Source organism: Cannabis sativa, chromosome X, assembly GCF_029168945.1.
Source record: "Cannabis sativa cultivar Pink pepper isolate KNU-18-1 chromosome X, ASM2916894v1, whole genome shotgun sequence".
Lineage (NCBI taxonomy): Eukaryota > Viridiplantae > Streptophyta > Magnoliopsida > Rosales > Cannabaceae > Cannabis > Cannabis sativa.
This window is the reverse complement of record NC_083610.1, coordinates 36,142,993-36,159,202: the sequence shown is the minus strand read 5'-3', so window position 1 is coordinate 36,159,202 and position 16,210 is coordinate 36,142,993. Positions and strand designations below refer to the sequence as shown.

Genomic DNA, 16,210 nt, shown 5'->3' with positions numbered 1-16,210 from the left:
ATAAGTGTTTAATATCCATCTTCTATTAATGGATTCAAAACTGTATATTAAAGTATGGAATATGAGTTTAATATTCTGTGACCAGGATCCACTTGCACTATTCTATGAACTCATTGAAGTAACTAAACCTAAGTCATCAAACGACACAACCACATTTTATTAATCTATGGCTTTTGTATCTTGTTCATAGTGGTTTTGAAAAGATCAATCTCTGCAAAGAGTAAATAAGCCTATATCTACCAAAAAAAAAGTTCATCTCATTCGCAGATGGATGCACATTCAAGGGTGGATATGAGTTTTTCGTTGTATTCTTAAAACGATAACTCTAGATTATACCTTATGCAAAGAAATTTGAAATGTTTGAAAATTTTCATTAATTTCTAGCAATGGTTAAACACCATTAAGGTAAGTGGTTAAAGATCTTGCGAACTGATAGGGGTGGAGAAATAGTTAGTAGATATACAGTTCAAAGATCATTAAATTGATTTTTGAATTATATCCAAACTTACCTCCCCAGAAATTTCGAGTTGCATGTTGATGATTAGTTACTAGTCGTTGCCTAATTCCTTCTATGGTAATACAATTTCAGAATGATGTAATGGTTGTATACTTAATGTAAATCATTACTAGATTCATGGATGACCTAATCAAAATCTTAAGAAAATCTAGAACTGTTAACCATGGTTTGTTAGCTATTCTAAGTGATTAGGGGTGGACCATCCCATAGTCAATAGATAAGAAAGTGTTTGTTTAAACAAATACTACTTTTCTAAGAAAATGACTAAGTCTGAAAATAAAGTAGCATATAAAGGAGATATTTAATTCTTGATTCCAAAAGTGTTCTATCATCTTATTTGACATATGATGATCCCACTGCCTCTGTTGTCTTGTCACAACCGAAGAGGTCAATACCATTTAGTTTTCTTAGACATAATTCACGGTACCTTGTCGTAGTGGGAGAGTTTCTAGGAACTCACCTTCTTATGACTTGGGAGACACTAGTGATTAAAATCCATTGTGAGTTTAAACAAGTAATGGATTGTCAAGATAAGAAACTAAGAAGAAAGCCAAAAGAACTATAGTTTAATCCATTCACATGGAGTAACCTAAAGTTTTCTATTACAAGGACATAAAAGGAAATTTTCGTTTATAAGTCTATTCAATGGACTTAACAAAACTTCTTGTTCCTAGTATTATAGGTTTGAGTTTATCTAAACCTATGGCTTGTGGTATACCTGGTAATTACTTACTCTAATGCAAGCAACTTACTTTAGTAAGATGCTGAAGCATTTTCTTTCTAATGGCAATCTATAGAAGCTTCTCGACTTCTAGGCATAGATTTTATTTATCTAAGGAAAAGTCTCAACTATTCCAGAAAAGATAAAGCCATGAAAGAATTTCTTATATCAACAGTGAGAGGTCTCAGATATGCTTTAGTATGCCTTAGACCAGACACCTGCTGTTGAGTGGGAGTAATGAGTAGGTATCAGATTAATCCAGAAGATAAACATTGGAAGACAATCAAGTAAATCTTAAGATAAAGAAGAGGAACTATATGTTAGTCTATAAGGGTGTGTTTAAAACTCTTAGACTACACCACATCAGATTTCGAAATTTGCCTTTGTGCTAGAAAATCTTTCTGATAAGATGGTGATTACTCTGGGGGTGGAATAGTGATTTTGGAGAAGTGTAAAAACCTATCTGAAGTCTCTAAGTCTACCAGAAAGGGACTGAATGTTAAAGTTGTAGGAAAGGTACTTATTCAGTCTAAGGAAAGTTCTATACATCTTTGGCACCATTCCAAATTGCCTTAACTACTAGTGTTATTTCCTGATTAACCAAAAGTAGTTGCCAAAGGTATAGAATCCAGTATCCCAAAAAGAGTAGACATATAGAGAGGAATTTCACATTATCAATGATCTTGTGATTAAGGAAGAGTAATGGTGGAGAAAAAGTTGTGGTTAAATCAACCTGTCAGATCCTATTACGAGGAGTTTACTACTACTACACTTGATTTGTATATCAAAGTGTTGAGATTATTTGAAATGCACTTTTTGTTTTATATAAGTGCAAGTGGGAGTTTGTTGGGTTTTATGCCCTAAATAAAACTCATTTCAATATAATCAGATTTACTTATTAATATAGATCAGAAATAACATTTAATGTTGCATGGTTCACATGATTTATTTCATGATTATATGTACATAATGTATGAATTCATCTGAAACCCTTTTCACATACTTGATTCTGTTTATTGTGTTGTCAACATATTGGAAAGTAAACATGACTATGTGAATAAAGTTTCCTAGATTTATCAGACACAGGGTTTTACTGATATGATAATCTACAACAGAGTTTACTTGCATTTGGAGAAATGCTATGTTCTTTCCAGAGCATTGGTTAAAGTAAAGCTCAGGTTGGATGCATGGAGTATGCATCAGAAGGGACCGATATTGAACTTTGACTTAGATTTATTAAACTTACCGTAATATCTATTCAAGTCAATATCGCCTAGTTGATCCTAGATCAAATGATCTTAATCCTGTTATGATTAGGCTCAATCTCAAGAGGCTATTCGTGTTCTTTAAGATGTTAGTTAAGCCTACTTTTGGGTTAGGGTGATACATACATTTTGGGAACACGGTAGTGCAATTGAGTGGGAGCGCTAACATAAACATGGAATCTATAGCTTCTATCTGGCGAATAGTAAGTAAAGGATGATCTCCTTCGAGCTTGACCAAACGAAAATAAATGGTGGAGATTTCATTTCACATAAGCTGAAATATCATGTATACGGGGTTAAGTGTTTTAAGGATAAAATACATTGTAGGGTGTAACGGTAATCTAATCCCTTTACAGTGTAGATCATTCATATAGAGGATCATTGATCAAATTAGGATCATAACAATGGATAACTAATGATGTGTCTATATGGTGGAACATATAGAGCATTCTATAAACTGAGAGTGCAATTCTAAGTTCTATGCGTGGATTCAACAAAGAATTAATAAGTCAGTGGATTTAGGTTATAAATTCTTGATCTGCTTATTGGAAGCTCGGTTATATAGACCCATGGTCCCCCCACTAGTTGAGATAATATTTCTTGTAAGACTCATATAATTGGTTTTGATTAATCAATTATAATTCTCAAATTAGACTATGTCTATTTGTGAATTTTTCACTAAGTAAGGGCAAAATTGTAAAGAAAGAGTTTTAGGGGCATATTTGTTAATTATGATACTTTGTATGGTTCAATTAATAAATATGATAAATGACAATATTATTTAATAATTATTTATAGTTATTAAATAGTTAAAATTGGCATTTAAATGGTTGAATTTGAAAATTAGCGTTTTTGAGAAAATTAGATGCAGAATTGAGAAAACTGCAAAATCCAAGTAAGGCCCATTACACTACATGGCCGGCCACTTGGGATGATTTTTCAAACTGATATTTTCATTATTTTAATGCCAAATAATTCAAACCTAACCCTAGTGGAATGCTATAAATAGATAGTGAAGGCTTCAGGAAAATTACACTTTTACTTCTGACTTTTCATTCAGAAAAACCTGAGCCTCTCTCTCTATTTGGCCGCCCACTCCCTCTCTTTCTTCTTCCTTGAAATTTCGAAATACTTAGTGATTAGAGTAGTGCCCACACACAGCAAGTGATACCTCAATCATAGTGAGGAAGATCGTGAAGAAAGACTTTCAACAAGAAGGAGTTTCAGCACTAAAGAATCAGAGAAAGAGATCCAGGTTCAGATATTGATAATGCTCTGCTACAGAAAGGAATCAAGGGCTAGATATCTGAACGGAAGGAGTCATATTATTCCGCTGCACCCAATGTAAGGTTTACTAAACTTTATATGTGTTTATTTCATCGTTTTAGAAAGTTCATATTTAGGGTGTTAATCAACATACTTGTGAGTAGATCTAAGATCCTGGTAAAATAATTTCCAACACCATGGTCCCCACACTAGTTGAGATAATATTGCTTGCAGATTCAGTTAATTGGTTTTAATTAATCAATTATAATTCTAAAATTAGACTATGACTTATTTAGGAATTTTCACTAAGCAAGGGCTTAATTGTGAAGAAAAGAAGTTTTGGGGCTTATTTATTAATTAAGAGACTTTGTTAAGTCTAATTTATAAATAAAATAAATGGAAATTTTATTTGATAATTAATTATAATTATTAAATAAATAGTTTTGACATTTATATGATTAAAATTGGAAAATATGGCATTATTGACAGAAAGATAAATGGTTAAAATAAAGTGGCAAAATTGTAACTAGTGAGGCCCATTAAGTGGCTGACCACTAAAAGGGATTTTTGCCCATTATTTTATTATTTTTTTAATCCATATAATTAAATCGTAAACCCTAGTTGAAATACTATAAAAGGAACATGATGTTCTCATTCTCATCCAACTCACTTCAACTAAACTAAATCTAGTTTTCTAACTCTGTCAGACAACTAGTAGATGAGAGACTCATTCATAGTGATTTCGAACTCCTCTTGTTGTTCTTCCATCAAATTCAAGCATTAAGTGATAGAGTGTCATGCCCACACATAGCAAGTCAAGTACTCAATCATAGTGCGGAAGACGGTGGTTAACCAAACCGAAGAAGAGAAGGAGATCCAGGCTCAGATCTTGTTATTACTCTGTGACAGAAAGGAACAAGGGTTAGAGATCTGAGCGGAAGGAGTCATATGATTCTGCTGCCATCAATGTAAGGTTTTCTAAACTTTATCTGTGTTTATTTCATTGTTTTAGAGAATTCATATTTAGTGTGTTAATCAAACATACATGTTAGTAAATCTAGATCCTGGTAAAATAAGTTCTAACATAAAGCTTATTTAGATACTCAAATTCCCACACCACTCAAGCAAGCTCTTAAACAATTACAATGGAATAAAGTTATGATAGAAGAGATTCTTGCTTTAAAAAGGAACAAAACATACACTCTTGTCAAACCACCACCTGGCAGGACTGCAATTGGATGCAAATGTGTGTATATAATTAAAGAAAACTTTGATGGCAGTGTTCTCAAGTTCAAACCTAGATTAGTTGCTAAAGGTTTCCATCAATAACCTGGCTTCGATTGCACAGAGACTTTTAGCCCTATTGTTAAACTTGTCACTATCAAAGTTGTTCTTACTCTTGCTCTATCCAAAGGCTGGAAGATAAAGTAGCTTGATGTTAACAATACATTTTTAAATGGTGAGTTACATGAAGAGGTGTACATGTTGCAACCTCCTAGTTCTGAACAACCTAATTCTCCAAAGCTTGTATGCAAGTTGCACAAGGCTTTGTATGGCCTCAAACAAGTCCCTCCTGCATGTTTTGAGAAATTACATCACTATTTTTTGCCATTGGGTTTTGTTTCTTAAAAATCTGATCACAGTCTCTTCATAAGGCATACTCCTCTTTCCATGACATTTATTTTGATATATGTTGATGATATTATCATCACAGACAATGATCCCAAGCTTATTTCTCATTACACAACTTCTCTAAATGCCAAATTTTCTCTCAAGGATCTAGGAAACTTTCATTTCTTTCTTGGCATTGTGGTTACAACTACATCAACAGGTTTGCACTTGTCTCAAGCCAAATATGTTAGAGATCTTCTCCACAAAGATGATATGGATAAGCCAAGCCATCCAATACACTAATGGTTAGTGGTCTAAACTCTTAGCTTATGGTAGTCCCCATGTTGAGAGTCCTCAACAATATCAATCTATAGTTAGAGCCTTACAATACTTGGTAATCACAAGACCAGAGATATTATTCAGTGTCAATAAAGTCTGACAATTCATGGCCAATCCCCTGCAATCTCATTGGCAAGCAGTTCAGAGAATTCTGAAATATCATAGTGGTACCATGGATTATGGCATTCATCTTAGAAAATCATAACACTATGAGCTTATTGCATTTTGTGATGTAAATTGGGCCACAGATCGTGATGACAAACGATCTACATCTATTTATGCTATATTCTTTGGTTCTAATCTTGTTGTTTGGCAATGTAAGAAACAATATACAGTGTCTCAAAGTAGCACTGAAGCTGAATTTTGAAGCCTTGCTCAAGCTGTCACTAAACTTACTTGGATGCATTCTTTGTTTATTGAGCTGGATATCACATTGCCTAAATGTCCTATATAGTATGGTGTGATAATCTAAGCACTGTTCTCCTCACATCAAATCTAGTTTTGCACGCTCGCACCAAACATATCGAACTGAATCTCTACTTTGTCCGAGAGAAAATTCTTCAACAACTGGTCTAGGTCAAGCATGTTCCAACATTGAATTAGATGGTGATGGTTTAACCAAGCCTATATCAAGTCAACTGTTCTCATCTTTTCCACACAAATTCACAATTGGTGATCCTACTAATTCTAAGTTTGATTAGTTAGCTTGGTTAGTAAGGATTTAACTACCTAAGTGTCTCTTGTTAGTTACAATTGGTTAAAAGTTTGTTGTTGTGGTTCTTTAATCATGTGTGTATATATAATTGTAAAGCTTTGCTTAATCAATAAGAGACTTTCTCTCATTCTCTCTTTCTCTCCTCTATTTCGTTTCTGTTACAATGGTTAAGAGGTTGAATAATTTACTTGGTCAAACGAATACGTAAAAAACATGATATAATTATATAAAAAAAAATGAAAGTATATAATTATAGGGAAGTTCTGATGTAGGACCGGCCCATTCTTCCTCATGACATGAGGAACTTATTTAAACCAATAAAAAGTAAAGGAAATAAAATGCACATAAATTATATTGTATTCATAATAGTCAATTTTTTTATGAAAAAATGGAGTAGAAAGTTGGTCCAATAGTAGAAAAGACCCGATTATTTTACATATGTCCTCTATATATACATTAAATTAAATGATTTTTTTAATGAGATTTGTTATTTTAATTTTTTTCTATTGAAAAAAAATATATGTTAAAAAAATACTTATAATTTTAAAAATATAAAAAAATATATATTAAAATATGTCATAAAAAAATATATTATATTTATAAGAATGTATTATCAGGTGTAATTTATGGCATTTAGCTAAACCAAAATTTATGTATAAATAAGAAAGTGTATGAATTCAAGTTTATATAGATAGTAGCATTAAAGAGTACCTCAAAAGTAGACTTAAACTTGTACATGAAAAAAAGTTGTCTAACATACGGGTGTTCGCGGTGCGGGTGGTGCAGTTTTTGACTATTTTTTCAAACCAACCCGCACATGCGGTTTTTCTATTTTTCAAACCGCACCCGCACGGCGAAACTAAAAAATTGTAGAAACGGCACTGCCAAAAATGGTGTGGTGCGGTTTGGACTATCACCAATAATTAAACTATCACAAATACAACAAAGTTTGAGTAACACTTGTCAAAAATATTATAAGGCTTGAAAATAAATATGAAAAAAAAAATTAAGTTTCAATAATACAATAATTAGTGGGCCTTGGGTTGGACATTCATATATTAGACCTAAATATAAAAATTTATATTTTTATAATGTGCGGTGCGGTTTGAACCGCATATTAACAATTCAAACCACAAACCACACTGCGCGGTTTAGGAAAAATTCAAATCACAATCGCACCACAAATAATTTCAAGCCGTATTTTTTTTTTGCGGTGCGGGCAGTTTGAGCGGTTTGATGAACACCCCTAGTCTAACATAGATAAAATAATTATTCTTAAAAATGTAAAAGAGTTGTAAGTTTCTCTTTTCAATGGGAATCCCCTTGTGAATGTGATTGACTCAGTTTGATTAATAGAAATTATCTTTTTTTATAAGAAAAATTAATAAAATAAATTAATTTAGAAGATAATTATAGTAGAAGTATGTATGTAAATAAATTAGTGATGTTTTGAAAATAAATATTTATATATAAAAAAAATTTAAATTAACTTTTTTTTAAAAAAAAAAATAATAATTCAAAATAAAAATTAATAATTTTTTATTATTAATATTATTGTATTTTTTAATAAATATATAATAAAATATTATTATAATATATATAAAATTTTAATTGTATACAAGCAGTTCTATCGTAGGAGTATACATCTTACATCATAATAACCACATGATCTAAAATCAATAGTAAAAAAAAGTTCCCTACCGGTAGGGAACTTTTACTAGGTCCTACCATAATCTTGCCCTATAATTATATTATATATTTTCATCGTTAACATTAACATTGCTTTTATGACTATTGTGATTTGTTTAGGACACTCACTTCAACAAACAAAACTGATGCCTTTTTTTTCTTTTTTTTTTTCTGAAAGTGTGGTAGACATGAATGTAATATAAATTTCACATAATTAAACACACATACTTATTTTTTTTAGTACAATTAAAACACATACAAATTTCTGTTTTTTTAATAGATTTGAATAACTCACTTAACAAAACAACTTAAGGCTTCAAACCAAAGTTGTTGTTGGTGATTTTCATTTCCCAAAAAACAGTAAACGACAGTCATCATGGTTGTCCCAAAACAGTCGCAACCACTCAAAAATAATAAAATAATAAAAATAAATAATATTATGGATCTAATTCTAAACCTCCATGGATGGATCTCCTCTATAACTAAAACTCACTCCTTTTCTCTTTACCAACCACGGCTGTCACACCTTCCTTCGCCGCCGCTTATCACCATTTCCAGGTTCTGACCTCTTTCCATTCCATTTTTTTTTCTCTTTTTCATTTTTACAAACACATGCACTGCATAGCTATTAGCTTCACACATCTACGGTAGTCGACTCGACTCATGTACTGATTCATTGCTTCAAACAATTTCGTATGATTGATTCTCTGTTTGTTATATATAGGGAGTGAGAAAGATGAGTTTTACTGTCCATGCTCCGTCTTTTGAGGGTTTGCGATGTACTGATATCAATCTAACGGTTTCTAAACCTTGTGTGAGGGTTGATAATGGCACTTTGTCTAATCACGAGGCAAGAAAGGTGGTGGTGATGTCAAGTAATTTAATTCCTAAGAGAAACTTGCAACAAGGTTCTTTCGTTAGAAAGAAAAAGTTGGATGAACCACCTGTTCAGAAGTTGAAGTTCGTAAGAACATTGTTGATTGACAACTATGATAGCTATACCTATAATATTTACCAGGAGTTGTCTGTGGTTAATGGGGGTAAGCTTTTTTGTTCTTTGCAAGGGGTGTTCTTCAAATCATTATATAACATTGTTTATTTACATTTGGTTTGTAAATGTCCAGTGCCCCCGGTGGTTGTGCGAAATGATGAATGGACTATAAAAGATCTGTACCATTACTTGTACAAAGAAAGGGCATTTGATAATGTTGTTATTTCACCTGGGCCGGGTTCTCCAGCTTGTTCATCTGATATAGGTTGGGATGATTTTTAAGTTTTGTAATGGTAGTTTGAATTGTTGTTTCTGTAGTTTTCAATATCAGGACATTTCCCAACATAATAATATTACAGCTCAGGGGAACACTTCTCTTTTACTCGATCTTCTCTTGGTTGAATATATCACATCCTTTCTTAGTCCTTGGCAGTGGAATTCTATTTGTTGTTTTTGTGTTGGTTGTGATCTAATATTTTCTGTTTTGTTTATAACGTTAACTTTTATGATATTTCAGGAATATGTCTTCAACTGCTGCTTGAGTGCTGGGATATCCCTATTTTAGGTGTTTGTCTTGGACACCAGGCAAGTTTCATTTTCCATCTTTACAATTGTATATGTTATATAATTAGTCCCTGAAAGATAAGCTAATATGGAAATTTGAACTATCACTCATGCATGTAAGCTCAACGTGATATTTATACTCATAATTACCAAGTCTAACCTATGATGTGATTGTCATTTCCTCATGGATCAACAGGCCTTAGGTTTGGTTCATGGTGCTAAAGTTGTGCATGCATCTGAACCCATCCATGGGCGCTTAAGGTATAACTGAATTCATTTTGAATGGATTTTTGGATTGGCTTGCTCTAAAGTTATAGCCATCATTGGTCAGGAACATATTTTTGTATTCCCCTAAATAGCAGGGCACAATTTTTGTCTTTAATGTTATCTAGTCTTTTTTTGTTCAGTGAAATTGAGCATAATGGGTGCAGACTGTTTCATGACGTTCCTTCTGGCCAAAACTCGGGATTTAAGGTGAGGTGATGATCTTTTTTTGTTGATAAGATGTGGTTGCTAGCCATTTATGGTGAGGTGATAATCTTTTTTGTTGATAGGATGTGGTTGCTAGCCTCAAGTAGCAGTAATTCAAAGCGTTCATATTTATTAGTGCTAATTTTTGTCTTGTAAGTTTGTTGTCCAGAGAGAGCTATTGTCTTGAGATGTTAATTTTAGAAAATCTACATTTTGGTGGTTCCCACGTCACATGATTAAAATGAAAATGTAAATATCATCAGCTTCTGGTTTACTTGAAAATTGCATTCAAATACTTGTTAATCTTTCATTATTTTAATTATTTACTGAGGTATTTTATGCTGTTTATTATGGTGGAGCTGATTCTTTTTTTTTTTTTGGAGGAAATTTGTTAATCCTTTGGCCAGTTGCAATTGTATCTTTGAAACCGAAAGAAAAGTTAAAATACTATATTCTAAGTCTGACATGAATCTTGATGCAAGTAACTTAAAATGTTATTATTCCACTTAGTCAGGTCTGATCTCACTGCTGTTTCCTTAATCACTTTGCAGGTGGTTCGATATCATTCTCTTGTTATTGATGCTAACTCGCTGCCAAATGAACTCATTCCTATTGCGTGGACAACTTCCACCGATGCACTTTCTCTTCTAGGGACGCATGATCTTGATATTATGCCTGATTCTTCTGAAGATTCTTGCCCATCAAGAAGTCAATTTAGCTTGTCTGATAGAGTAGGAGGAAAGGTTCTCATGGGCATCAGGCATTCTACTAGGCCTCATTACGGTTTACAGGTGTGCTGCATGACATTTCAACTTACTTTAATGGCTCTGTTCTGGTTATCTAGAATATTAACTCATATTTGGCCCTCAGTTTCACCCAGAAAGCGTTGCAACATGTTACGGGAGGCAAATTTTCAAGAATTTTAGAGAGATTACAGAGACTTATTGGCAGAGATTGAAGCCGACATTTGCCAATCAAAGGGTTTTTCAGTATGCTGGTAAACTGAATTTTTTGAAAGATTTATCTTCTTTTAATACTACTTATTGGCTGTAGTAAAATAGTTATTCAGATTAAGAAACTATTTAACATAGATGAAAGGTATGTGCAACCTTCACTTTAGAATCTGAAGCCAGATTGTTAGGAACCAAGTAACTTCCCACACAACTCAGAGCACACTACCATCACGCAACACATGTATGGTGGTATTTGAGACACCTCCCCTCTCCCAAGAGCAACAACTCCTGATCCAAATTCATACAATTTATACACCTTTCAAACTCTCCTACACTGTATATATATGTATATATTCCATGCTTCTAGAAAATCTTATACACTACCCCAAAACCACCTATACTGTTTTCTTACAAAATACTTTTAGAAAATCTTTCATGCTCCCTAATGCTTAATTTAGTCCTATTTCACCCTTCATTGGGTGCCTATCTCCATCCAGCATCGTGTTTGGTTTTCGTGCTCTTATAAATAGGTTACCTCATACTTTTCCTATTAAAATCAACTGGCTTTTAGTTTACTTGTTCATTATAAATAGATATATAAATTCTATACCTCTCATTTGGTATTTCTTTATAAGAACTCCTATTATGTAATATTTTCTGAGTAGTAAACCTTTTTTAGCACACATGCAGGTGCCAAATGCTAATCAGTTAATGAAAGAAGCTTCTGGGAGCTTACAAGTAACACACAACGGAAACGATCAACTATCTAAAGAAGCTTTTAAAAATGGTCAATTAGTGCATGATGCTGTAAATAAGAGCTCTTTGGGCATGTCTAATACGTTAGATCTTTCACATCCAAACATTGGCACCAAATACCTGAAGTTGAAGTGGAAGAAATTTGATGGGTTGGCTAGTAAAGTTGGTGGAGCAAGTAACATATTTTATTCATTGTTTGGACATCATAAAGCTGAGAACACCTTTTGGCTGGATAGTTCCTCAACAGAAAAGGTTTTCTTTCTCATTCTAATGAACTTTTAAGTGATATGTATGCTTTTATATGTCCATGTGCATGCCATTTTAAATTTTTGATCTCATTTTTAATAATTAAATTAAGTTAAGAAACAGAAATTTGTTAAAAGCAGAATGAATTCACAGCTTTTTGTAAATTTTCATTGCTCTTAAATTGCAGGGGTTTCAATCATAACAGGATATGTGTATCTATTATTTTCACTTAGTCAGATTAAATAGTATTTGCATAGTCAAATATAGAAGTGCGAAAGTAGAATGGTCAAGCTAGAATTTGGAGCAATTCTTGTTTATGAGAAGTTAACTTGTAAATGTAATATAAATTTTCACATTTGAACTGCATGACATTTGAGATTGACTTTTGTTAAAAACGCTGAGATGTAGTGGGTCAAATAGTTTTATTTATTTATAATCATTATTAAAAATTTAACTTCTAGAGTTCTTTCTCATACTATTCATATAGTCATACTCCCTTCAAAAAATTGACTATGGTCTCTGAATGTTCAGGAAAGAGCACGCTTCTCATTCATGGGAGGTAAAGGTGGATCACTTTGGAAGCATGTCACATATAGATTAACTGATGAAAGGTTAACTTGTCTTCCAGATCATTTCTGTCTTTAATTTCTTTCATCTAATTGTTGTGTTGTTGTGTATAATGAAATTTTTATGATTCTATATCATTTTTCAGGGATTTAACTCTGAGAGGTGGAGGTTATATGACAATTGAAGATGCTGAGGGCTCTACCACGAAAACATTTTTGGAAGAAGGTTTTCTTGATTTCTTAAAGAGGGTATCTTATGAATATTTTCTCTCATCTGATTTCTACTATTTGTTCACACCACCATAAGTTTTAAGCAAGATGAACTTCTATGTCTGTAGTATCTAATTTAAGTACTTTGTTTCTTGATCTTTGCTCTAGGAGCTCCTGTTATTTCGTTATGATAAAAAAGATTATGAAGGACTGCCATTTGACTTTCTTGGTGGATATATTGGTTACATCGGGTATGCAGTTAAGTCTTTTAGTTGTGATTATTGAACTAAAACTATTATCTTCCTTGTATCACTATCATGAACTCTGATTATTGGTTTGGAGCTTTCTTTAACTACAAATTTTTTTCCTTTTTCTCGTTTGGAGCTGCATAATTGGTCAGGAATTCTGTTCCCCTGATGACCGTCTCTTTTTCCCTTCTCTTAAATTTCTCTAAACTCGTTGAATGATGTTTCATCCGTAGTACTAGTATTTCCATATGTCACCTACTACTCTATACCTGTTAAAGCAAGGAAAATCATTTCTTTAGCTGTTAATAGAAGAACTTCAGTGTTACATTGACTACCTTATATAAATATATATATATATATATATTTTAATCACACCAAAAAAAAGCATGTCATTATTTTTTGTTTTTATTTATTTCTGGAAATGAATCCATTAGCTTAGTCTTCTTCATTACCACTGAAGATGCTGATTCTCTTTCTAGCTCATTAACCAAAAGGAGTCATGAACCAGTAATTTTGAAACTTAAAATAGTGGAACTTGTAATACTCATCAGTTTCTTATTTATCTTTTTAAAATAGTTGTCCTCCTGCTGAACCTTAATCGGAGGTAGGAAACTCTGGAAAATTTTGAGGTAGGTCCTCGCGAGAAATTGAACCCCAACCTCATGAACAAACCCATTGGTTTGTAATACTCATCATATATCTTATATTTCTCTTAAATGCTGTTATTTTTCTTTTAATGCAGGTATAACCTTAAAGTTGAATGTGGTGTAGTTTCAAATCGTCACAAATCTAGAACTCCAGATGCTTGTTTTTTCTTTGCGGATAATCTCCTGGCTATCGATCATTGCAATGGTGATGTTTACATAATGTCTCTACATGAAGGAGGCTCAGCTTCATCATGGTTGGAGGATACCAAGCAGAAGCTTCTCACAATAGAAACTCCTATTAAAAGAGACACAGACGAACAGACTTTAAAAACTCCAAGATCAGTTTCATCCGAGGGCGGTTTTCTTTGTGATAAATCCCGAGAGGACTATGTGAAAGATATTGAGAAGTGTATGGAATACATAAGAAATGGAGAAAGCTACGAATTGTGCCTAACAAATCAACTCAGAAAGAAAATTGGAGACATTGATGCACTAGGACTTTACCTTCACCTCAGAGAGAAAAATCCAGCACCATATGCTGCTTGGCTTAATTTTTCAAGGGAAAACCTATCCATTTGCTGTTCTTCCCCAGAGAGGTTCCTAAGACTGGATAAGAGTGGCATATTGGAAGCAAAGCCCATTAAGGGTACCATAGCTCGTGGCACAACGCAGGAAGAAGATGAACGCCTAAAACGGCAGTTGCAATTCAGGTAACACGAATACCAAATGTATTTAGCTTGTTGTCCCTATTTCTCTGTTACATACCTGCATTAGAGAAAATACTAATGTTGATAGTAAGTACCCTTTTACTTCACTCAGGAAAATTGTCTATTTTCTCTGTCAACAGTGAAAAGGATCAGGCCGAAAACTTGATGATTGTTGATCTTCTAAGAAACGACCTTGGGCGAGTCTGCGATCCTGGTTCTGTTTATGTTCCCCATCTTATGGAAGTGGAATCCTACTCAACTGTCCACACCATGGTAAGCACTATCCGAGGGAAGAAGCGATCAGATGTAACTGCAGTTGATTGTGTGAGAGCAGCATTTCCAGGTGGTTCAATGACAGGTGCGCCAAAGTTGAGATCAATGGAGCTTCTTGATTCCATCGAAAGTAGCTCTCGAGGAATCTACTCAGGCTCCATTGGATTTTTTTCATATAATCAAACATTTGATCTGAACATTGTCATTAGAACAATTGTTTTACACGAGAATGAAGCTTCCATAGGAGCAGGAGGGGCTATTGTGGCTCTGTCAAATTCGGAAGATGAATACGAAGAGATGATCTTGAAAACTAGAGCTCCTACAAAAGCTGTCATGGAATTTATCTAGGAGATTAGAAAGAATAGCTCACTAATATCATTATTAACTTTTACAGCAAAAGCTGTTATGAAATTCATATATACCATACCTGTATAGAATTAGCAGGCCACAATGATATAGTTTGGCTCAGCTCTCTATTTCATGATTTGTTTTCCCAAAACAAATAAAAAGGGTCATTTATTCTGTTATCACCATAAGATTAAAAATGTTTGATTTTGGATTTTGAATCTTCTGCCTAAGTATGTCATTTCAGTCCTTGATTATAATATGGTTTAGTTTCTAAACTTTTGTATAAGTAATATTAGAATTCTACCTATTGCTTACATTGTTACAATATTACAAGCGACATGTAATTTATCAAATTTATATGACATATTTTACTCAAAGAAATATTAATTAATTACATTTACTAATTCTTACCATATACAATACAACTTATACTTTCGTAGTGAGCTCAGAATTTTTTTTCTTCTCTATTGTTGTTACAAGTTTGCCTTTTTCCTTTTAATTTTGTACTTGTTTTATGTTTATGGTAATTTTACTTTTACCTTATTTTTCATTTGTTATCATTTTCCAATGTTTAAACGGAACATAGCTATACATGCCAGAGAGAACCAAAGTTGCTCAAATCTCACACAGAGATGATTAAACAAACACGATTATTACAATAAAAAGCAAACCAACAAACAAAACTAAAAATAAAAACTAGAAAAGCAAATGAATAATACATAGTATTGACATTTGTGCTATCGCGTTGTATTTGTATCTACACGTTATGATACGACACAATTAAATGTGTCAAATATTCAAATACAAACACAAAACGATTAATTAGCATATGTTACACGACATGACACGATAACATAATTATTCAAATAAACAATTTATTTTAAAAAATTATAATTTGTGGAAAATTAATTTGTTTTATCGTGTTGACACAATTATAACACGATGCGATTATTAAATGTGTTCACACAACTATGACATGACACGATTAAGGTAGACATAAACAAACAAAATTATTAAACATGTCTCTCAAACCCAATTATTATGTATCTTTTTAAGTTGTGTCATTGTGTTGTGACCCATATTATCACCCCTTAATAATAACCACTC

The 16,210-nt window shown here is 32.9% G+C and overlaps 1 protein-coding gene across 1 annotated transcript; it reads left to right on the top strand.

The window, feature by feature from the left end:
• Positions 1 to 8,448: 8,448 nt before the first annotated feature.
• On the top strand, positions 8,449 to 15,321 carry LOC115710665 (aminodeoxychorismate synthase, chloroplastic). Its single transcript, XM_030639020.2, has 14 exons — positions 8,449 to 8,681; positions 8,848 to 9,163; positions 9,248 to 9,379; positions 9,632 to 9,699; positions 9,875 to 9,939; positions 10,086 to 10,152; positions 10,701 to 10,940; positions 11,020 to 11,146; positions 11,782 to 12,110; positions 12,636 to 12,715; positions 12,817 to 12,919; positions 13,049 to 13,131; positions 13,871 to 14,485; positions 14,623 to 15,321. Exons 2-14 carry the CDS (start codon positions 8,860 to 8,862, stop codon positions 15,101 to 15,103), a joined length of 2,694 nt encoding a protein of 897 aa, XP_030494880.1. The 5' UTR covers positions 8,449 to 8,681; positions 8,848 to 8,859; the 3' UTR covers positions 15,104 to 15,321.
• The last annotated feature ends 889 nt before the right edge of the window (positions 15,322 to 16,210 follow it).